Consider the following 23,689-nt stretch of genomic DNA (forward strand, 5'->3'; position numbering starts at 1 on the left):
CTCAGTTGTACCTGTTTCCTGTAAAGTCAGAGAGATGCATTTGCCTACAGGGGTTAGAATTTCTTGTAAATTACAAAATACAGTAAATTTTTTAATCTTGGAAGCACCCCAGAGATCAAAGCACCATTGTTGGTGACTCTTTAAGTCACGGCTAGATCACAGAATGATACCTTCTGGCTGCTGTCTAATGAATCTCAGTGATCCTGACTTTGCCTTGGGAGCCTATAAAATCTTGTAAAAAAACTTCTCACAGTGATTTCGGTTTTGAATCACTGCCAATGGTAATGCAGCAATGTCATTCATCACAGATATCAGCGTTCAATTTGATTTTTAGTTTGGCTTTGCAGTTTGGCATTTATCAGGACATCTGCACATTTTGAAACTGACTTTGCTTTCTCAATGTATCTGTACTACAGGAGGGTTTCTTCAATTTAGAGTTTATTATTTTGGTTGTCTTTTTCTGTTATCATTTGTTTGGTACATACTTTACATTTTTGCACACCTGAGGATATCAGGACATCTAATGCATCTTTATCATGAGTTTTATGGTAGTTTGGTAGATCTTAGAGATCTTATAGAAGGGGAATGGAAGTACAAACAAAATAAATAGAGGGTCTCTTTCTTTATTTAAGAATTCTAGACACAATGAGATTACTGGAATCATTGCACTGACAGACTCATGGGCTATTCAGATTCTTACTAATCAAGAGTCAGCTGTCACTCTGGACCAAAATCTTTGTTAGCAGCCTGGGTAGATTCCTAAAAGTTGTCAATATTTCTAGTCATCCAATCATGCAGTGGACTTGAAAAAAAGTGAAACAAAATCTACTCACAGCTAGTAACAGCCATGCTACAACCATGTCAGGTCGGATATTACATGTTCAAAAAGGTTTTGTTGCGTAAACATAGACAATCAAATCCTGAGTACTTTGCTAAGACAAAATGGTGTTTGACTTCAGCAGTTTTGCCACAGCAGAAATTCAGAAGATCTTAAATCTGGATTTTCACTGAGAAAACTTGTTAACACATGGTAGTTAGCATTTAATAACACCTTAAAACTATAGTAAACACAAATCATGGCATGTATTTAATGAATATTAGTCCACTTCCTAGAAGGTTCAGTTACATAAGGTAACTCATTTGTCCTCAAAGGAGTTGTATATATTCAAAGTAACAGGGAACAATAAGAATTAGAGAAACATTTGCATTGCAAATTTACCTAGTACCACTGTCTAGAACTGCTTGATTTAATAGCACAGGAGGCTCTGTCTGTATAGTGTACGGAGGTGACTTCTACTACAGAAGAATGGATGGTAACATCTTGAGTCAAAAAAGTCCCTTTTTTTTTCTTTAGTAAAAACACAGGAGTGGCCGACATATATTTTATTGCTTCTACTCTACAGATGGAACTTGCAAAAGAAGAGAAATGTGAATTTCTGCCTTTTCTCTCCCCTCGGAAAGTTGTACTTAGAGGTGGACAAATTGTTGGTATGGAATTTGTTCGAACTGAACAAGATGATGATGGAAACTGGAAAGAAGATGAGGATCAGATTGTCCATCTGAAAGCTGATGTGGTGATTAGTGCCTTTGGCTCCATTTTAAGCGATAAGAAAGGTAACCCTGACTAATGCATTCTGTAAATGCTGTTTGTTATTTTAGCTGCAGCCATTTTCTGTCTTTGACAGTTTTGTGAATTGAGCCTTCTGAAGGTTACTCAGCTTGTGGCTGCTGATCCTCTTCACAGGAATTTCTTTGTCCTTTAGGTATCCCTCTTAGAACAAAACTTGAGGGTCTGATGACAGTTTTCTGTGTATTGTTTTATAGAGCAAGAACTCAGATTAAAGGTACAGTTGCTCAGAATATATCTTGCTTTCCTGACAATGCAAATGGGATCTCAAAGAATACTCTTGAGGATTTCTTTTGGTCTCCCTAATTAACTTTAGAGAAACTCATTATACCACAACTTTAAAGTGAACTGATCTGATCTTGGAAACCTTTTTTTTACCTATTAAATTAAGCAATGATTAGGACATTCATTATTCTGGTTCAGCTAGTCTGGATATCACTAATTTCTTGTGCATACGCAAGCGAACTGGGTCTTCTCTCACATATACAGTGTTTGTTAAGTTCACCTGTGCTTGTCTCAAATTGTCTCATTATTTAGTTGCACTTCACAAGCTTTGCTCTTCAAAATTAACCATTATATGGTTCCAAAATAAAGACACAGAAATAGGCACGTAGGTGGTTTTTCAGAGATTGAATGAATTGTCTGGATATAGCAGAAAGAGAGCTGCAAATCATGATTATAACTAAGAACATGGGAACTGAGCAAAGCTCAGACTTCTCTGACACTGGGTTAAAGAGTTCAGGCACATACATCAAATGTGCCTTGAAAGTGAAAAACACTGACTCAGCAGAAGACAGATTGATAAAATGAATAGATCTTCATCCCAGAGACACTCATCAAGGTTAGCAGGTTCTGAAAGCCTTAGTGATGAATGTGCTTACTTCTCCAGGGCACAGCCATGCCAGCCAATTACCCTGTGGCATGTTGTCATGGTCCTTTGGGTATAAATGCTCTGACAGAGTACTTGGCAAGTGGCCTGGAGTGCACATCACCAGAAAATTTGGCGATCGGGTGCTGGTTCTGCCAGTGCAAAGGGAATTTCAAAACTTCTTAGCATAATGTGGTTTTGTGAATCTTTGCAATCAAGAAAAATTGTAAATCTAAAATAATCTAAGCAGAGACTAGTAGCATGTGTGGACATACCTCAAGCACATAAAATGACTGCATTTTCTGTGTATGCCTTATAGTTAACACTGTTTTAAATGAAGTTAAAGAGATTAGTTTTCTGGTGGTAAGATTTTCTAGAGTTATCGGTAAAATTATACAAAAATGTACTGACTTCACTGGAAGACAAAACATAAGTTAATGAAGATAAATTATAGGTCTCATTGAAGAATTTTAGAATATAGCCCTGAGCAGAATTGACCGTAATGTGACTGAGCTACTCAGTGCTTCTTGTTCACCAGTCCAATTATATACAACGTTAAGACATCATACGTCCATGAGAACACTCTAAAATCTCTTATATGGTAAAAAAAGAAGGATCGACCTGTTTCCCTGAGGAACGTGTGGTTAATTCTATGAACATTCCTGTGTTGTGTGTGTTGCTGTTGCTTTGGGACAGGTTCACACAGGAGAGGTCTGGGACAGCTTTACTCAGCCCAGCTGTGTACACTGTGCCCTCTGCCCCACCACTCCTCCTGCTCCGTGGGGCACAGAAGGTTCAGTCCACATCACTTTGGGAGGACAGGTTCTATTTCCACTTGGAGTTGTGTTGTGGTGTACAGAGTCTGACATCTGTGTTGGTCATGTTTTAGGGCTCAGTCTAACCCCCAGGAGCAGGAAGAAGAGTAAGATTATTTATTTATTTATTTATTAATCTTTAAGAAATTCGTGAGCTACTCCATTGGTGAAGTTCACTTGACTGAGAGTTTTGGGAGCTTTGTTGTCTTTAAAACACCCTGTCTAGTTTTTTTGGAAGGTTTTCTAGAGCCTCATGTGGTGAATCAAGTATTAGCCTATGCAATCTGTATGTTTTGCTGTGATTCATAGACCCTATGATAAAGGAGTGATTCTCCCACATTAAAAAGTGCTTCAGATAAAAGGTTGAACTTAATGTATTGCTTAGCCATGAAGCTGTGCTAGTCTTGTATCTCCTAGAACGCATTCACTGATTGAATTACTTATTGAGAGGTATTTAAATAGGTACATAAAATGGGAGGGGAACAAAGTCATGCAGTGAGCTGATGATGAAAGAAGAGTAATTTACCTTGGGGGTTGGCAATACACCTCAGTTTCACACTTCGTTTTAGGTGAAACTGCTATTAGAATAACAATCAAATTACAAGGAAAAATGCAAGACATTTGTTTTGAATGTTGTGAAAATGAAAAGAAACTGAGACTTGAGGGAGTAGAGTGTTTCTTTTGAGCATACCATTTGAGTTGTTTTTAAATCTTTATTTTTTGCCTAATCTGTCTTAATGAAAGTCAAATTTGCTTTTCGCTATTGAGCTGGATTTCAATAACATCTCCAGGATACTTCAGCATACATAACAAAAAGAAATGGAAAAAAACCCTCCACTGCTACTACCAAAAACCATGCCAAACTCTAAAAGTATCTTATATTCTAGGTGATTTTTCTTTTTTTTAAAAGGAAGCACATTTTTGTATTCAAGAGATGGAAATATTACTATATTCTCCATCAAAAGATGGTGATAAAAATATTGGAGGTACTTGAAACTACACAATGCCATGAGCAAACTGATGTGACTTGGAACTTGAACTAACTTTGAAGAAGGTGATGGACTAGATGACCTCCAGAGGGCCATTCTAGTCTGAATTATTCTGGGACTGGATGATTCAGATGCAGGTTGAATAAACATGTTAATTGTTGCTCATACAAAGAGCTCTATCAATTGACCTAATTTGAAAGGCACCTGAGGGAACTGCAAATAGAGTATTGGTATGCGCTAAGCTAGCAGGATATGTGCTATATGTTATTAATATTGTTAAATGTTGATGCTACTGATGTAAGAATAAATAAAATACTATGAAAACCAGAGGGATTAAAATCAGACTTAGCTCCAGTTCAGCAAATTGTTCAGGGCAGCCCTGATGTTCATGTTCTAAAGTTTTGTCACATGTGTGACTGTTCTTCTAAGCAGAAATAGCTCACAGGTTAGAAATCTTTTTTCTAGTCTATTATCCTCCCTTTTTCTTATTTTTACACAGTAGCTATTAAATTTGCAACTGAGATTCCATGTGCCCACAGCAGGTATTTAGACTTTTTTGTTTTGTTAAAATCTTGATTGTATATTTAAGCAACAGTTCTAGTAGTATTCATTCTTCTATTGAAAAGAATATAAATGCATCATAAATTTTTAAAAAATGGACTCCTAAGTCCATTGTATGCTTGGGAAGTTGCTAGTAGCCAAAATGAGAGAGTTGCCTTCTATTTGAAGAGCATTACCACTTTACTGAAACCAGTCAAAAAATAAAATACAATTACTTCTTTTTATTGCATAGCTTACCAAAGCCTTCAAGCCATCATAACTGACCCACATAAACAAACAGCTGTGTCAGGATTTTGTGCATTTCCTCATGTTTCTGTTCTTTTGCTTGGTTTCTTATTTTGGAGGTCTGTAACAAGTTAGTAAATTATTGAAATCTCTGTCACCCTTCCAAATTGCGGCTACTCAATATATACAAATGTAATTCTGTGTACTCCCTAGCACTGCTTACAACCTCAACATCATACTTAACACCAGTCTAGTTGTTTTATAAATTCTAAACTTTGAATAACTGTTTTCTTATCTATTTTGTTCTGGTAAGCAAAAGGCAACAATATTTTTGGACTGCAAAATTCTGCAATGGAACAAATGTCCTTGTTCTGATTTATTTTTCCTGAATTGCTGAGGAGAACCATGGAGATATTATGGAAAACAGTTCACTTGTTTGAAACGCACCATGAAATGCAGAGCAGGACATGGGACTAAGGCAGGATAGAGAACTGGCAGCATAAGTTTATTTAAACACTTTGTTTAGCAGGCAGCAGTAGAGAGGATGTATTTCCATTTTCCAGAACACTGAATCTTGACATGATAATGTCTATTTTATTTTCCTGGAGAGACAAAAAAGGGGAATGGAAAAATATTAAAGCAAACTCCAAATATTGCCTTTGCCAAAAAATTCAGAAATACTAGGCTATTTGTGAGCAAAAATATGTTTTACTACATTTTTGGTAGTAGCTAACTGGCATGGCAACTGAATGGCAAAATTTTATTTCACATTTCTGGGAATCAGTCACAACTTCCAGATATTTTGCTCTTACTTGTAGTACGACTGTTATCTTGCTTGGAAACTGCAGCAGCAAAGCCCAGAAAGCTTACTGGAGTAGAACTGCTGCCCCCCCAGTGTAGTTCAACATAGAGCAAAGAGAAATTCGCCCAAGTGGTTTGCAATTTTATTATTTAACCCACTCCTACTTAATATTTATTTCTCTAGATTGAGAAGCATTTTCTAGGGAAAAAGACCTTCAGCTGGTACGGAAGCCAGCGAACCTGCAGGGAGCGGGAGTTTCTTCCTGCAGCCCGTGAGGTACCTTCAGCCGCGAGCGCTGGAGCCCTCGGTAGCTCGTGAAGCAGTGGGAGGGAGGCAGAGAGGTGGCTGCGATGCCCCAGCTAGAGATGCCCATGGGCCTGACCTGGTGTCTCTCTAGTAGCACAGCATCTGCCTCGCACCCACAGAATTGACTTGTCACCAGACTTCTTCAAAATTTGTTATATAAAACTGACATTTATATAGATTCAGAAGATCCCTGGTGAAATAGGTAGGAGTTTTCCTGCTGAGTCATTTGGAATAGGATTTTTCTCCACAAGTAGGTTTAGTGAATGAGTTTGAGTGCAGCAGTTCCACACTCTGAAATGATTACTAATTTCCAATATCCAAAAGTGACTTCATGATGACTTCTACAGCCTTGTCACAGCAGGAATTCTGCCCTTTCATCCAACAGGCATTAGTACCCATTGGTTTGCTGGTGACAGGCAAAAAACAAAGTTAGTACCAGCTTGCCCCAGGAGCCTCTCCTGGCATACCTGGACCCAGCTTTATCCAGTCAAACCATTTTTTAATCCTGGTTCAGTACAATGACCATGAGCCAGCACTGTGCCCTTGTGGCCAGGAAGGCCAATGGCATCCGGGGGTGTATTACAAGAGGGGTGGTTAGTAGATCGAGAGAGGTCCTCCTTCCCCTCTACTCTGCCCTGGTGAGACCACATCTGGAATATTGTGTCCCGTTCTGGGCCCCTCAGTTCAAGAAGGACAGGGAACTGCTGGAGAGGGTCCAGCGTAGGGCAACGAAGATGATTAAGGGAGTGGAGCATCTCCCTTATGAGGAAAGGCTGAGGGAGCTGGGTCTCTTTAGTTTGGAGAAGAGGAGACTGAGGGGTGACCTTATTAATGTTTATAAATATATAAAGGGTGAGTGCCACGAGGATGGAGCCAGGCTCTTCTCAGTGGCAAACAATGATAAGACAAGGGGTAATGGGATCAAGCTGGAACACAAGAGGTTCCACTTAAATTTGAGAAGAAACTTCTTCTCAGTGAGGGTGCCAGAGCACTGGAACAGGCTGCCCAGGGGGGTTGTGGAGTCTCCTTCTCTGCAGACATTCAAAACCCACCTGGACATGTTCCTGTGCGACCTCACCTGGGCGTTGCTGCTCCAGCAGGGGGATTGGACTAGATGATCTTTTGAGGTCCCTTCCAATCCCAAACATACTGTGATACTGTAATAGTGGGCCAGAGGCTGTGGGAAGTATGATTGTGCCTTTCTTTATTTGCTGGGCATTTAGACTGGGCAGTATCAGCAGTTAAGCAGTTTGTTGGTGCATGTGACAGCTGTAGTTTTATATTTGAGATTAAGAAGGTCACAGCATATTTGTATTTTTCTCAAGTAATCCTACTATTCACTGTAAAGGAAGTCCCTAAGATGGATATCAAAAATAACATTAATGAGCTACTAAAGCTAAAATTACAGGAACTTATGAAATTGGTTAAACATAAAAACCATTAAACTGTTTATTGAAGCTTCACAGATATACTGCAGCTAATGAGCATTTCTGCTATTTAAATAAGCCCAAATTGAACACACATTACATGGATACATAATTAGTCATGGCAGTCAAACACAGGCAGACTCACTTTTAAAGCTTTATTTGAGGAATCTTTTCCATTTGATTTGTTTTGTTAATTAAAATATTTTTTCTGTATTCACTTATATTTTAATATTGTTTTTGCAAGTGCTATAATTTGCTGCTGCTTTTCCATTTGTGTTTGTTTGCTCTGTGGATGTAGCAAATTTGGAATATATATTCAGAACTGTCCTTTTGTTTGGTGTTATTTGTGTTAGCATCACTTGATAGCATCAGAATAATTCAGTTGTATCTTTTCTTTCATCCAGAAGGATCTTTTCAAATTATATGTAATATCTCACTAGGATATGGAGAAGGCAGCACAGACACAGTATTGTACTTTCAGTTGTCGAGAGAAAAAGCTATGTTAGTTTTAAGCTTTAAAAGGTGCAGGGATTTAAAATGCCCTCTTTAACCCTGTCCCAAATGATGCACCAACAAAAACATTAGGTGTCCAGTTTGCTTATTGTTCAGTGTCAAAACAGCAATTCGGAGACCGGATAGTTGGAGTCACCTCCTTTCAAGCTCAGGTTTGGCTCTTAGGGTCTCTCTTGCCCCTTGCAGGGGCAGGGAAGGGACTTTGTGCACACCAAAGTTCTCCCCGTCACTCCCCAAGTGGCCTGGGCAGGGCTCCCTGCAGCCTCACAGTTGCACAAGATCCAAATTATGAGGACATTAGGAACTCTTACATAGGATGTTTTAAAATCATGCCCTTATTTTTACTTAACCTGAATCTTGGAGACTACAAAAATGACAGAAGGAAATAGCTGCTGGATACCACGTCAGACTTGCCACGGGGGAAATGTTCTTTCCCTTTCCCAATTTTAAAAATACTGATCAGACAGACAAATCCGCCATCTCTAGGGAGATGTTTCAGGTGAAGGTCTGTTGGGCACTCGTTGCACTCAAAGAACTGTTGATATAATTGTGTCCAGACAGCTATTTTAGTAGGAAACAATCCGAAGATAGATTTGAGAAATGTAATAGATCAAGGATAACAGAGGTAATACCTTATTTTTCCACAAGATGAAATGAAATAAGTAGTCAGAACTTCCAGTTTTATATCACTTTGCCTGAAAAACTACATCTCCAATAGCATGTTGCTCTCTAACACCTTTACTGTGGTTCAGTCCTGTCTCTGAGAAAAAAAGTCATCTCTTAAATCCCTGATACCAAGTCCTGCAGCACCAAGTTTTCCTCTGTTTTTTTTTCCAAACATGTTTTTACAAGCCTGTATGTGTTTAGTTTGTGAGAGCTGTCTAGACGACATGCTGAGATGGTACCACTGCATGCAATAAGTTATCCTATATATGACAAATATAAGATGATCAAAAGCTTTCTTGAAGTACAGACAATCTGAGACATAAAGAGAAAGTTAATGTATTGATTTATAAATATTACTGAAGCATTCTTAATAAAACTGCTACTGGCCAGTATCAGCACTTTCCTTAAAAAAAACCAACAAAACCAAGCCAAACCCAAACAAACAAAAACCACTGCAAACCCAAACAAACAAACAAACCACAGCTTTCATTTTCCAGACTGAAAACTGACTCAACCTGAACGTTGTGTTTGGTGTAATCTTTCAGTAGTTTAAATATTTTTAAAGGAAACCATTTTGTAAGTTTTTGATTCTGTTACTATGCAAATATTATTTTTGCCAAGTTAAGTCACAAGTATATGTGGGGGGGTGGGATTATGCAAGCAATAGGTCTTGAGGAGAGATTAATTACTTCTGGTATGAAAACCTGCTACAGTAAAACTCTTTTCTGTGATTCTGGCTTCTGAACCAGTTGCAAAAAAATGCTTTGGATGTGAGTCCTGTGGATATTTGTGTATGCCAAGGGTGAGGAAGAGAGTGTAGGTGGGTCAAGTAGGTGACAATGTTTGTGCCTTGCTTCCTATTTTATTATTTCACCTTGGATTATACATAACCCCCACTTTGAGCAACACTTCTAATATATGATTTGGAGGTGAAAGGAGATATAGAGCCTGGAAGAAAATTCCATCATCATAATGTGCAAGAAAGATGCATTTGAAGCTTGCTGTAAAGTCAGGCGTGCGCTGGGGCAATACAGTGAGTTTGCCCTGCTATTGGAGAAATATTCTTGACTTAAACTGGCAGGTTTCTCTTTTACATATATGACAGCACAACTACATCGGTTTAATTGACCTTGGCAATCTGCATCTGCTAGTGGTATGTCCCTGAGGGACACTGCAATTTTAAGCTGCATTTCTATTGCAAAATCTGGAGTTTCTATAGACAAAGCTATATTAAACCCCTTATTTTGCTATACCCCATCAACATTTGCTAAAAATACTTATTGAAAAAGTGATATTTTTTTCATGAAGCTACTTTGAAGTGTCTTTGATTGTAATAAAATAATTTAAAATTCATGATAAAATTATGTTAGCATAGAGCAAGATTATTTTTTTCTGAGCATTTATGTGTACTTAATGCCATTTGTATAATTCCATGCAATATAAAACCTGAGTTTTTTTAAATTTTAACATTACATTATTTTTAACGCCAAAAATAGTTAATGTGCAGAATGCATATCTGCGTAGTTTACTAACATGAAAAAATTAAGATATCTTAATGCGTGCTCTAAAAAAACCATTGGGAATCTCATTTTAAAAGATACAAAAGATATTATCTTCATGTAAGCATTTAATTTTTATTGTGCTTTTATAGTTTTATTCTTAATATATGTAACAAATTTTGAAGTGAGCCTTACTTTCAGGATGTTCTTTCTGAATTTAAATATTAAGTCAGGATGGATTTGACTTTATTGAAATATATCTTTTTTCAGAATTAAATTTATTTAAAACCAACACACTTCGTCAAAGCCAAAGCTTTGATAGCATAACATTTCGTAGTTGGAAGATGTTCCATCTGAAAGTTTTCAGTCAGGTTTATTAATGATCTGTCAAAAAGTAGCACAGTATTATGTCTGTTGTGAGAGTTAACAAAAGTGGGAAGTAAATTCTGGCAATCTAAATGAATTTCTAAAAATTGTATAATGAACATTTTTTTTTTTTGTTTTAAACCTCAAAAATCATATTCTGTGTATTATGTTGCATGAGAGAGTATATGGTAGGTTATTCAGGAGAAAAGCCCATTGATGTGGTAAGTGTGGTACAAAGCTATGGGTGGAGGGAAAGGGAGAAAATTTATTTTTCCTTTGTTAGTATTGTTCATTAATAGGTTTTTTAGAAGTGCTGGACTTTTTCCCTGAGAGATGAATAATGCCAGTGAGAATGACATTGTGAAACATTGCAGTGTGTTCTCAGGGAGTGGCCAGAGGTACGTTAGCACTAATTATTTCTTGAGCTACATCAAGTCAGTCACTTCTTGTGATGCTTGTGTACATTTATCTCGTACACAAGTCTGGCTTTGCAGGCACACAGGAACTGGTTACTTTTCTGGTACTAACAAACTGCTGTTCTATATAATGCAAGTTGTTTTTCTGAATCCTGTCGGGAATTACATACCTCCACTAGCTCAACAAAAACGTTAGTGTATAGAAAAGGACTTTCATTTCTGCTGTAAATTTGTGTTTAGGTAAATGAAAGAACTAGGGCTTGGAACTGATTTTCTAATTGTTATCAATGTATACTTGACAGATTTTAGCAACAGTTTTTTGTTTCTTTTGTTAACATACTTGTTGTTCACTTTAATTACAGTCAGAGAGGCCATGGCACCTGTCAGGTTTAACAGATGGGGTCTTCCTGAAGTAGATCCAGAAACTATGCAAACAAGTGAACCCTGGGTGTTTGCAGGGGGTGACATTGGTGGTCTTGCTAACACTACAGTGGAATCAGTAAATGATGGAAAACAAGCTTCCTGGTACATGCACAGATACATACAGGTAATTCTTTTAAAGTATTTTTCTGTTTCCCATTTCTATCTGCTTTTGTTAATTGATACTTTTATTGTGATTGTTAAAACAACTCCATTGTGTTTAGGAATAAAAATACAAGTTTTGAGGAACTAATACCTAAAATATCTGGTGATTTGAACATAATAGATTAATTCAGCTTGCATCACATACTTGAGTTTGGGTAGCTGAACCCAGCTTGCTTTTACATTATCTTAACACTAAAATCCAAGCAACATGTTCTTGGCCCCAACTCTGAATTCTACTCAAGGGTAGCAAGCCTTCCTGCACAATACACAGTACAAGCAGAAGTCCTAACTTGGTAATTGGGGAAAAGAAGTGAGTCCATCAGAATTAAAAAGCAAAATCTCTCAATAGTGCATAAAGTAAAAGTGAAATACTGCCAGTGTTGTTAACCTGGGGAAGACAATTTCGTATTTTTAGAGTGAAAGTGTACTAATAGTTTACAGACCACTCAGATGATCTACACTGGAATGAAAGTTTGCTCTGATGAGACTGATAAACTGGACACAAGAATGCACGGAGGAAAACAATGCAAAGGAGAATTTAACTGAGAAATGTCAGTTTAAGGGGTACAGGCTTGAAGAACCTGGTAAATGTATGTTCCCTTTCAGTGCTCCTTGTGTGTTGCTGACTGAGCACCTCTGCCCTAATTGTTCTAGTAAAAGAAAGAGCACAAAGTCTAGAGGAGCTGCAGAGAAACCTTCAGAGTCTGGAGACACAGCCTGTGTGTGGAGAACCAGCTGACAAAGAGTGTGTTCATAGTGCAAGGAACTTTTTAGAAACACGATGCATGATTCATTCTCCCTCAAAAAGAGATTTGAACAACTGAAGTTGGGACTGTAACAGCTCAATGTCTTTCTCCCCCATCCATCTGCTCAAAGCCTCTCTGATTGCATGTTTGTGCAATTTCGTGCTGTTGGGGTCTGATTTCACTTCCTAAAAATACTTCAACTGAAAGCTTGTTGTTAGTATCTGTGCATATTCTTTCTCACTTGTTCTATAGCACTGTTTGTGTCCTGCCTTCTTAGACCCTATGAAAGTGCTGTGTGTGAAACATCTTTAATCTCTGACCTGTTTCCTTAATTTCTCAGTGCACAGTGAATCTGGGTAACTGTGATAGGGGAGGATGGGGTTATCTCCTTCTTTTTGCCTCTTTCTTCTTTAGCCTCTAAAAATACATGCATCACTTAAAACCCCTCCTTAATCATGTTGCTTCCTTCTCAAATCTTGTGGGATTTTTTCCCCTCTTGAATGTATTGAATAGTTTGGAAAAAATCTGAGTAGTCATAGCTTGAGAGTCAGAATTTTAAATCAAGCAGGCTTGTGATATTAGAGCATTTCCGTTACCCTTTGCAGGTTGTAAGGCAGCTTATTCGACCTTACAGTCTCACCAGGAAGCTAATGGGAAAGCCTTACAGCAATCTTCACAGGAAAGTTTCCAAATGTCATGTGTCACCTTTCCAGCTGTTAGATGAATGGGTTGCCCAGGGGCATTTATTTGGATGTGCAGTCCCTGTAAAATCTGGTTGCTGTGGTGCAGAGTGCTGTAATTTGGCAATTTACTTCACCAGTGTTTGGACCTGGTACAAATTTTAGTGACTGGAGAAGAGCTGCTTTTTTTTTTTAAAGAAGTTGTCTAGAGCAGGATTGTAACCCTAATGTTTATAAGGGTAGGTATGTGCATGCCTTTGTGCAAATGTGTGTGTGCATGTTCAATTCACAGCCTTGTATTCAGGGAACTTCCAATATCAAACGAAAAAATACACCTACACACTTCCTTAGTTTTTCTCTACTGTGAGATTCTGAAGCAAGCAACCTTTCCTCTGATCTGATCGCCTGAATGCCACGTTAAATTTTAAATAAATACATTCATACTATCTATCCATTTGCATTTTAGTTACAGGAATAGGTAGCTGTTTCCAAAATTGCCATCTATCTCAGCACCAGGATCTACAAATAATGTGGTCAGCCTTTAGAAAAATAAAGCTATTCCATAGGATTTTTCAGCCAACTCAAGACCATGTCAAAGACTGAAACTGAAAACCACCATCCTGACTACTTGCAGAACGCACTGTTTGAACTGCCCGCTGACTGTGTCCCAGCCTACTCCAGGCAAAAGGCAAAGCAAACAGATGGGTCTGATATATGCCCTGAAACCCCAACCATTGCAAGCTCCGCACATGGTCACATGAAGCATGAGATCCAGACTCAAGGACTTGCCAGCAAAAATGCCTTATGCTCAAAACTGGGAGTTATTTACAGAAGCTTCTTGGCTGCTCTTATCTGGAAACTTTCCATCATTAGTTGCCTAAATATCTCCTGTCTCTTCACATATTCCTCCCACTATATGAAGCATAGGTTCATCTCAGGAATTGTTGCCGGCAGCTGTGTCAGGTTAGTTTCTATAAACATGACCAGTCAAAGCCTAACTAAGGATAGTTGTAGTAGAACCTGTCAGAAAACACAGTCAGTCTTTGAATCATTCTTTGCAAGGTATTAGAGATCCAAACAAAATCAGCCCAATTCATGCAACTATCTGCTACTCACAACATTTTTTCAAGATTCAACCATTTTTGTTATTCCATGAGCAAAGTAAAAATTTCTGTAAAATAATCTTGGTGAATTATTTAGTCTGGGAATTGTAATGGCCCTCACTTTTGTCCAACAGTGACTTCTTACTGTGCAGAAGCAATATAGGCTGCTGTTCTCTTCTATGCCTCAGTTACCCTTCATTTCTTCTTAATCAGTGAATGGGATTTAATAGTATAATCGTTATATTCAGGGTAATTCACAATTATTGCAGGACTAACTTCTAATTTTCTATGCCTGCCTTGAGAGCAAAGACAGCTTTTACATCGTGATTCTTCCAGTATTTGCTTTCTGGACCACTGCACCAGCCTTAATGCTTCACTCCTGCTCTATTCGTACACTTACCTGTGGAGCGTTTTCCCATATGTGGCAGTCAAAGTGCCATCTTCTTCTTTCCAAAATCCCTCTTAAAAAGCGACTTTTCCTCTCTGGTTCACAAGAAGTTTTCTTTTATTTAAACCTATGTTTTTCTTTACTGTAATCTCCCCAGTGTGGGCTGTTTCTTTTATATTTTTCCTAGACTGAAAGGTACATGATACACTTAAAGAATAAACTGCACTTCACTAAGATGCTATTCAATATGAATTTTGAGCACATCACTGTGTTATTTTGAGCCAGTGTTGTATATTTACTATTTTTTCTTTATCTATGCTGTCAAAAAATATATGGGCTTTGTATCTGAGGAGTATAGTTGTTGATTATTTTATGAAGGTTTGACCATTCTCATCTATCCCTCGAGCATGCATGAATGTACATTATTTCATAATCAATACCAGAGATGGGTGGTTCCCGAGAAGCTTGTCTTTGAAGCCGTTAGTTATGTTGTCTGCTGCTTTTCAGAATTAACCGAAGGAAAAATCGAGTGTCGCTTTGTTTAGCTAGAACAACATAGGAAACTCTAGCATGGAGATAAATAACAGAGCACCATTTGCAAAAGGGTGGACTAAATGCAAGTACAAGAAACCTGCTCAAGCTGACCCTGCTTTGAGCAAGGGCATTGGACTAGATGGTCCCCAGGCATCCCTTCCAACCACAACCATTCTGAGATTGTATGAAATAACATAGGCATATTTAACAAAGTTGAAATTTATTTAACAAATTTAAATAATGGATAATCAGAGAGAGGATAGAAGAAGCAAATGCAAGGAAGAAATGTTTTAAGATGAGACTTAAAAATAGAGAAAGCAGGAGTGAGATGAAATTATTCAGAAAAACTCTTCCAGGCAGTAGGATTTGTAGAGAAGGTTCTCTGTGAAAAATAACACTAATACAGCTACTCACTTTCACAGTCTATCTTTATTAAAGGCCTGAAAATGGAGTTAGACCATATCACTGTGGTTAGGAATTTTCTCCATCTAAAGAAAACGAATGTCACAAATTGTATTAGGTCTAAAGCCAAGTTCCTGTCTCCCAGCTCTGCACTACAGACTCTGCTGCTTTTGCCTCTGGGCATACCCTGGTTAGAGTAAGGCACGGCCACTGCAGGCAACCTACTGGGGCCCTGTCACCACCCTGTTCCACTAACCAGAAAATTACTGTGACTGGAACAATAAGTACCTGCAATATTGTTAGCTCAGCTGGTTGGCATCAAATTTGAGGAAGAATGAGCCACACATTTTGTCCTCTATTTTTAAAAATCAAGGGAAGAGTTATGATAAATAAACCCTTGCCTGCAGGTTTTCTTTTCCAATTTGTTTGTGCAATGTCAGGGAAATCCTTCATTATAAAGATGATTTTACTTTCAGGAAGCTATAAAACATTTTACTTTGCCCAAAGTTTTGCTTTGTAGATAAATAAATTTACTAAGCTCTAATGTGTTGTTATTTTATAAGTGTTGGGCTGAAAAGAAAAAAACAGCAAAAAACAGAGCAAAAATGAAAGTGATAGGAAGGAGGGAGATAAATCTGGGAGGATGTATAGCCACTAACTACTGAACCTTCAGCTGCATCCTGCCCCTGTGTGTTTTTAAAGACCTGGTTTATTCCATTGAAACCTTTTTTAATCCTCCTTCTGCCACCTCCACCTGGGTCACCTCATCATTAGGCACATCTTGTGGTGCTTGAGTGCATCTGGGTGGAATTGTTTATGGTTTTGCTTTTTGTGATGGAAGTTTGGCAAGAGGAATAGGCTTCTTTGCATATGGTTTGGGAAGTGGCTTATGACCATGTTGCATGTTGGCATGCAGGAGGCAAGACCTATTTTTGCATGGGTGTATTCAGCCATGTGGTTCAAAAGTCTTTCACTGCTCTGGTGGATTTTAGTTTTTTTATCTTGAATATTTATTTTCTGTTTTATACAGAAAGCTCCTTTGGGGTCTCTAGTTAGGAGTTACTGTCAAGCAACACTCATTTTAGCTGAGAGCAACTTTTAGAGATTTAATTGTCCTGCTTGGGAAACAAAACAAAATACATATTAGCTGCATATTAAGCACTTAATCTATCTCTCTATAGCAGTCAATATTTACAGTTATAAAGGCAATGAATAGTTTGTGAGCAATGCACAGACTGAAATGTATTCACAGAGAACATTTTAATAATTCTGCATAGCAAATTAATTAACAAATAGCTGCTTTCAAAACTGAAAATTAGGTTTATTACTCACATGTGCACATAGAGTGGAATTGGCCAAAAACCTTTCCATAAGTGTTTCTTTGCTGTGACTCTTGCAGAATCAAAATCAAAGAGTTCAATGTAAGAGTTCAGTGTATCAGTGTTGATTTCAGCAGATTTCCCCATTTCCAAATATGTAGGAGACAAAAGGTACTAACCTTTTAAAAATGCTTTAATTTCAACTGTATGTTCCAGGAAGTTCTGATTTTGCATTGCAAACAACATTTCATTGCAGTTGAAATTTTAGTTAAGAAAGACTAAAAAAATTTAAAAGGATGAAACCAAACCCAAAATAAGACAATATTTTTTTTTTTCCTTTGCTTTTTCTTTGGTTTATCAGTTAACAAAAACTTTTGAGATGTAGAGTCCCAGGCTGTTGGTCTTCTAAGGACTCAGATTCTTCTGGTGTAGGAAAACAGCCCTGTGGAGTATGATGTGGAGGCAGTAGTGGGCACTTGGGAAGGGGGAAATGGGGATGTTTGGCTTCTTATGAAGTGTGGCTGCATCAGCTGCCAGCTGGGAGAGGTGGTGATATGGAAGGGAGTTTGGTCCCAGGCGTTAGGGATCTTCAAAAATTAACCTTTCTCAAAATGTCCACTATTAGGGATGCATTCAGGTTTGCATCATTTGGGGTAGGACAATTCAACTACTTTCAGTGCTTTCAAGCCATCAGAAAATTTGGCCTCAAAAGGTGTGCTTTCTGTCCCAGGAATAGAAGCTCTGGGATCAGAATCTGAGACATGAATCCAGGTAGTCAAAAAAAACCCCGGACAGATGTGAACTATTAGGTTTTGAACCAGCCTAGGAAACAAAAGGCACTAAAACAAAAAACCTTCATCCCATCCATGCTTATTAGTTTTTACAGGTAAAAACGGGGCAAACTCCTTTAAAAAAAAAATTCTGAAAGGTAGCAATTTGTAAGTGGCTGAGGTTTTTAATCTGTTACAGAAAATATTCCCCACACCTCTGGTAGAGGTTCTTTTGGTCCTGCTGAAGAAATCTTAATTGTAAAGATAGAAGACACTACTGTGATCTTATGCTGGGACTTAGGAACACAGATTGTGTAGGGCTTCTCTGTGTTAGAAATTCCTGCTTTATTTCTTTGTGATTTTACTGAGTCAACCATTTGAGTGAGCGAAGATTTTAATTTTGCCTACCACAGCCTGATTAGGATTCTGTTCATTATCCATACATGGAAAAAGATTTTCTCTATATAATTTTTACAGTATTTGATGCAACATTTACGTTGAAAGCTTTTTACCGACTCTCCAGAGAAAATGCTGTCTTTAAAGTGAAAACAAAAGTGACTGTGGTGTGTTGAAGAGACAGAGTGTATGATGTTCTTTGATCCCAAATCAGAGTCTAATTTTTGTCACTTTTAAAGTATTTATATTAATACAATTAAATATTAAAGCAATGCTAGTTCGCATATAGTGATATGTATCTGAATTCATAGATTAGATAAAATCTTTAAAAGTGTGAAAAAAGGTGCAGGAGTTCAAAATATAATATATTGAGTTAGGGCTAAGTGATCCTGAACATGTATTACTTCCCTCATTTTTCACAAGTCCCAGCACTTTTTGTAGACTGGCACCTGCAAAGAAAACTAGAAAGGGTCTGTCTGTGCTTACCCTATTTTGTTTTTGTTTTTTCAATCTCACTGCTGCTGGCTGCAGTAGGGAAAAGAACTGGATGTTCAGAGTAGCTGAATAAACCTTTGGACTGAACCAGGATAGCAGTACAGGATGTAAAGTAACAGTTATTATTATTATTATTTTTTTTTTCCTAGCATAGCATAATATTTCAGCAAGAATGCTGTTTGGCCAGAAGGTGTTACCTATGCAAGCATTTGCATGTTTTGCTGTTTGTGAGTCTGAACACATAATAGAATACTTAAACTTTGGGTTATTATATATTATTTCTTCCCTTATCAGGGTTAATAATAAATTACATAAAAATTAATCAACAAAAATTTATGTGATTTTTGTTTGTTTTTTACAGTCCTTACATGGTGTTGCAGTTTCTCCTGTTCCAGAACTACCACTCTTCTATACTCCTATCGATTCAGTAGACATCAGTGTAGAAATGGCTGGACTGAAGTTTCAAAATCCTTTTGGCCTGGCCAGTGCAACCCCTACTACTAGTTCTTCGATGATTCGAAGAGCTTTTGAAGCTGGATGGGGCTTTGCTGTCACTAAAACATTCTCCCTGGATAAGGTAAAGAAATATTTAAAGGTATATTTAGCATGTAACCATTTCTTTGTATATTTGAAAAATCTGAGTCTTTTGGGAATGGCACTATTAAATCTAGGTAGCATAAAGATAACAGGGAAAGGTGTGGTACATTGTGTAGGTCAGCTACCCTGGAAGGTTCCAACAATACAGTGTAAAGGTGACACAATTTCTGGTTTTGTTTGCTGTTACATTTTTCTCTGACCTTTTAATATTAACCAACTTGTAAGGGTACTAGTCCTTTTTTAAAATATTGCAGTGAAAATGTTTTCTATGAGGGATCAGGATGCAAAGGGAATGAGTAACAACTTTGTCACACAACTCATGAAAGGCAATTTCTGTGCTAAGGCCTGCCAAGATAAGCCAATGAAATTGAGTTGCAGTTGCAATGTGATGATGTGGGTGTAAGCTTGAGGCTGGGTGGGTAGTGGAAGAGAAAGGTGGAGGCAACATAAACCGAGCCTTTGGGGGAAGAGTAGTTGTGCTGAAGGATTGTAGTACAGTGACATAAATATTCAGTAACATGTAGTGAAAGAGGAGGTAGGTAGAATTAAGTTGGGTGGGAGTGTTGATCTGCTGGAGGGTAGGAAGGCTCTACAGAGGGATCTGGACCAGCTGGATTGTTGGACTGAGGCCAATTGCATGAGGATTAACAAGGCCAAGTGCTGGATCCTGCACTTGGGTCACAACAGCCCCAGGCAGTGCTACAGGCTCGAGGAAGAGTGACTGGAAAGGTGCCTGGTGGAAAAGGACCTGAGGGTGTTGATTGACAGAGGCTGAACATGAGCCAGCAATGTGCCCAGGTGGCCAAAAAGGCCAACAGCATCCTGGCTTGTATCAGGAATAGTGTGGCCAGTAGGACTAGGGTTGTAATTGTTCTGCTGTACTCAGCACTGGTGAGGCCCCACCTCAAATACTGTGTTCAGCTTTGGACCCCTCACTCCAGGAAAGACATTGAGGTGCTGGAGAGAGTTCAGAGAAGGGCAACAAAGCTGGTGAAGGGTCTGGAGCACAAGTCTGATCAGGAGCAGCTGAGGGAACTGGGGCTCTTTTTTAACCTGGAGAAAAGGAGTCTGAGGGGAGACCTTATCACTCTACAACTACCTGAAAGGAGATTGTAGCGAGGTGAGTGTCGGCCTCTTCTTGCAGGTAATAAATGATAGGATGAGGGGAGATGGCCTCAAATTGCACCAGGGGAGGTTCTTTTCAGATATAGGAAAAATTTCTTCATGGAAAGGGTTGTGAAGCATTGGAACAGGCTGCCCAGGGAAGTGGTGGAGTCACCATCCCTGGAGGTGTTTAAAAGATGTGTAGATCAGGTTCTTAAGGACATGGTTTAGTGGTGGCCTTGGCAGTGAGAGCTAATGGTTGGACTTGATGATCTTGAAGGTCTTTTCCAACCTAAATGATTCTGTGATTTAAAGTGTAATTGCTTGTTTGACATGAGAATTGCATTCGGGATGGCTTTCCTGTCACTACGTTCAAAATGGCAAAAGAAGTATGAGCAAGACATTCATGCAGTGAAAGAAAAAACCAGTTTTGATCAAGGTGTTGCAGAGAAAAGAAACAAAATTTGGGCCAAGCTGTAGATAGAGTTTGACTTGGGGAGAGAGGAAGAGGATCAAAGGTAAATTCTTGGGCATAGGCGTGAGTAACAGTGTGAATAATGGTAATGTGTTGCCAACCAGTGACAAACAGTAGTGTGGGCTGAAGAGAGCTTTTGAGATGAATTTGGAAACAATGGACTTTTATTCTTGGTTCAGAGATTGGATGTAAAAGTGTACTGATGGATGGAGACCTTAGCAGAAGAGAAAAGGTGGATTTGTTACTCTGCCACCTCTACGTGGTTAAGTACCATAAGTGAATCAACTGTAGAGGGTGGCCCTCTAATATGAGAAAGGTCTAAGGACAAAGCGCTGTATTACTACAGCATACTGTAAAATATGTCAGAGTGGCTTACAACTGAAGTAGCCCTAAGGAAGTAAGTGTTCGTTTGGATTGCAATTGAGATTCCAATCTATTTCACAGAGTTTCTTATTGAAACACTTTTTAGGACATAAATGTCATTCAAGTATGTTTACAACTGACTTATGTGTACAACATACCATCAGCTGTAATTATTCAGTGTCTAAGCAAAAGGCAACTCATAGCAAGTACTGAGATTTATATATTTGTCAGTTTTGTCACTGGTATGCTCACAGTCCTGCCAGACTGCATGTTGATTACTGTGTATCTCAAGAGCTAAACAGACACTGGCTGCGTTCCAGCTTGGGTGGGAGTTCAGGAGGAAAGACATGCATGTTGTAGGAAGTGATGTTGGTACTCCACTAAGCAGCAGACTCTGAGTCATTTCTCAAGTGGCAACTGCAAAGTGTTCCATTGGATGCTGTGCTCTGGATGTGTGACTTGGATGGAGATCTTTCACGTGAGAGGATTGCTAAAAGCAAGTGTCTTAAGTGGTTATAAAACATAATCTTTAAAATCTTTTTGTTGCAATAAGATGCAAATTATTACAGGTAGTATTTATTTCAATGTGGTGAAGTTCAGAAAAGTGCTTTGGATGAATTCTAGTCCAGTCTTCATTATTTCTAGCTAAGCTTTCTTCTAAAGTTTAGTAGGAGGCAGTAGTCTTTCTCTGATGCCTAAACTCTTGAATCATGTATTGCTGTGTGCATTGGGACTGTGTCCCACCCAAGTACTACCTAGTTTTTCTGCTATTGTATTCTTCCCAGTAGTGCACTTTCCACAGGTGCTAAGCCTTAGTGTTTGTGACATGATTTGAGATGCTTGGCTGCGAGGTGCTGCAGAAATACAATTGCTTTTATTTATAATTGTAGCCTGGTAATTAATGCTACAAAAATGAATATTTGAAATGGGAAGAAAAGCTCAATGAGGTACAGCAGTTCTTACATGAACAATGAATACTATATAAAGACTGTTCTTGTTGACTTAGCGCTAGAACAAGCAATTGGTAGAAAGTTTGGAATAATAGGGGTTGGCATAATGTTCTAACTTGTTTTTTTGTTTTGTTTTCAACTTCGCTTCTGATTATGTAGAGATAAATCTTGTGCAGTGTTCAGAAGGGAGCAGAACACTCTCTTGGGCTGCAGCACCTGTGGAAATATAGACTTCAGACTGAGCTGTCCTGCCCAGCCAGTCACATCTAACGGGGTAGCAGGATCAGGAACAAAGATTTCCTGATCTGAGGAGGCAGAGCTGCTCCCCAGACAGTTCCCGCAAGTGGAGCAGCTTCTGGGAGGAAAGGAGCTCACTACACACAGTTATTGGTAGTTGGAGCTCCTCCATTTCAGCCTTGATTTTATGTGATTCTGTGTTCGTCCATCTTGTCTCCTCTTTGTATCTGTCCTGGTTAGACTTAACTTGCGAGCTTCCTTTGTGTTTGCAGCGGTTAAAGACCAAGTGTAAACTGCCTGTGTGCCCATGGGGAGCTTGGCAGCAGGAGAAACACTTCCTTCTCCAGAGCCGATTGCTGAGTTCACCGCTGTGTTCAGTCACTGGTAGGGAAACTAGTGACTTCCCTGTTGACCCAGGGCATCCTTTGGCACTCCTCTGAAATGCCAGGTGAGGGATCCCTGCAGCCCAAGAGAGGCTGGAGATTCTTGTATGCATGTTGGTGCAATGCAAAGAATCCAGAATTTGCTCCCCCGGTCTTCCCAGCCGTCATCTGTCTTGGCCTCACCTGGAAGCACCACATGTTGCCCGGGAGGGAGTTAACAGAGCAGTAACTGTTCGATGCCATGCTCACTCCCTTTTCAAACACCCACAGACTTGGCTGCATAATCGCCTTCTTGACTACCCGGGTAGCACTTTCTGTTTGTAGGGTGAGGATTTCAACTCTGAGTGATTCAGCAAAAGTTTGTTCTTGTATACTACTGTACTATTGTTGAAATGTAAAAAAGCTAACATGAGAAATAGCTGAAATTCCTTCAGAGTTTTTATACCTTTAAGTATGCTGCACTTTAAATATTTTAGAAGGTACTGGATATTACAGCACAATGCAAATATTAATTATATGGTGCTGTATCTGCATGTGTCTGTAGGTATCTGAGGTGGGGGGATAGTGACTTGTAGGATTTTATTTACTATATTAAACATCTTTGCACAGCTGCCTTAGTATCAAGTAGATTTAATTTCTTCCAGAAATGAGAATAACTGCTTTTAAAATGGGCTGTCACTAGGAAAGACAAATGGTAGCAGAACAAAAATGTCCCTTTACACACCTTTTCCAACATTCATGCCTTCCCTTTTAGACTGCAGGATCAATAGCTCACCGCTTTGTTGGTTCAAATGGTATTTCTGTCTAATTCAGATAACTCTCTGCTGCAACATATTATTTGTAAATTCTGTTGGCAGGGTATTGAAGGGAAATGGGAGAGCTGCATATCATAGAGCCCACAATAAATGAATACCGATTATAACCTCTTTTAGAGGTGAGATGGACAGAAAACTACCCACAAAATGAGAGATACTGCATTAATATAACAAATAAATGTGAGTGGGAGTTTTTTAGTAGAAGTGTTATACTGAGCTGACTTATTTACTTAGGATTTATTATTGAGCATTATTTAGTACACAAAA

General features: G+C 38.6%; 1 protein-coding gene across 1 annotated transcript in view; it reads left to right on the top strand.

Moving 5' to 3' along the window:
* The window catches only part of DPYD (dihydropyrimidine dehydrogenase), a 345,406-nt gene that overhangs the window by 157,762 nt on the left and 163,955 nt on the right, over positions 1 to 23,689 (top strand). The window contains exons 11-13 of the mRNA XM_082053772.1: positions 1,404 to 1,614; positions 11,443 to 11,627; positions 18,860 to 19,075. Coding sequence (XP_081909898.1) covers positions 1,404 to 1,614; positions 11,443 to 11,627; positions 18,860 to 19,075 — 612 coding nt within the window. The remainder of the gene's footprint in view (positions 1 to 1,403; positions 1,615 to 11,442; positions 11,628 to 18,859; positions 19,076 to 23,689) is intronic.

This window comes from Streptopelia decaocto, assembly GCF_964273445.1.
Source record: "Streptopelia decaocto genome assembly, chromosome: 5".
Taxonomy (NCBI): Eukaryota; Metazoa; Chordata; class Aves; order Columbiformes; family Columbidae; genus Streptopelia; species Streptopelia decaocto.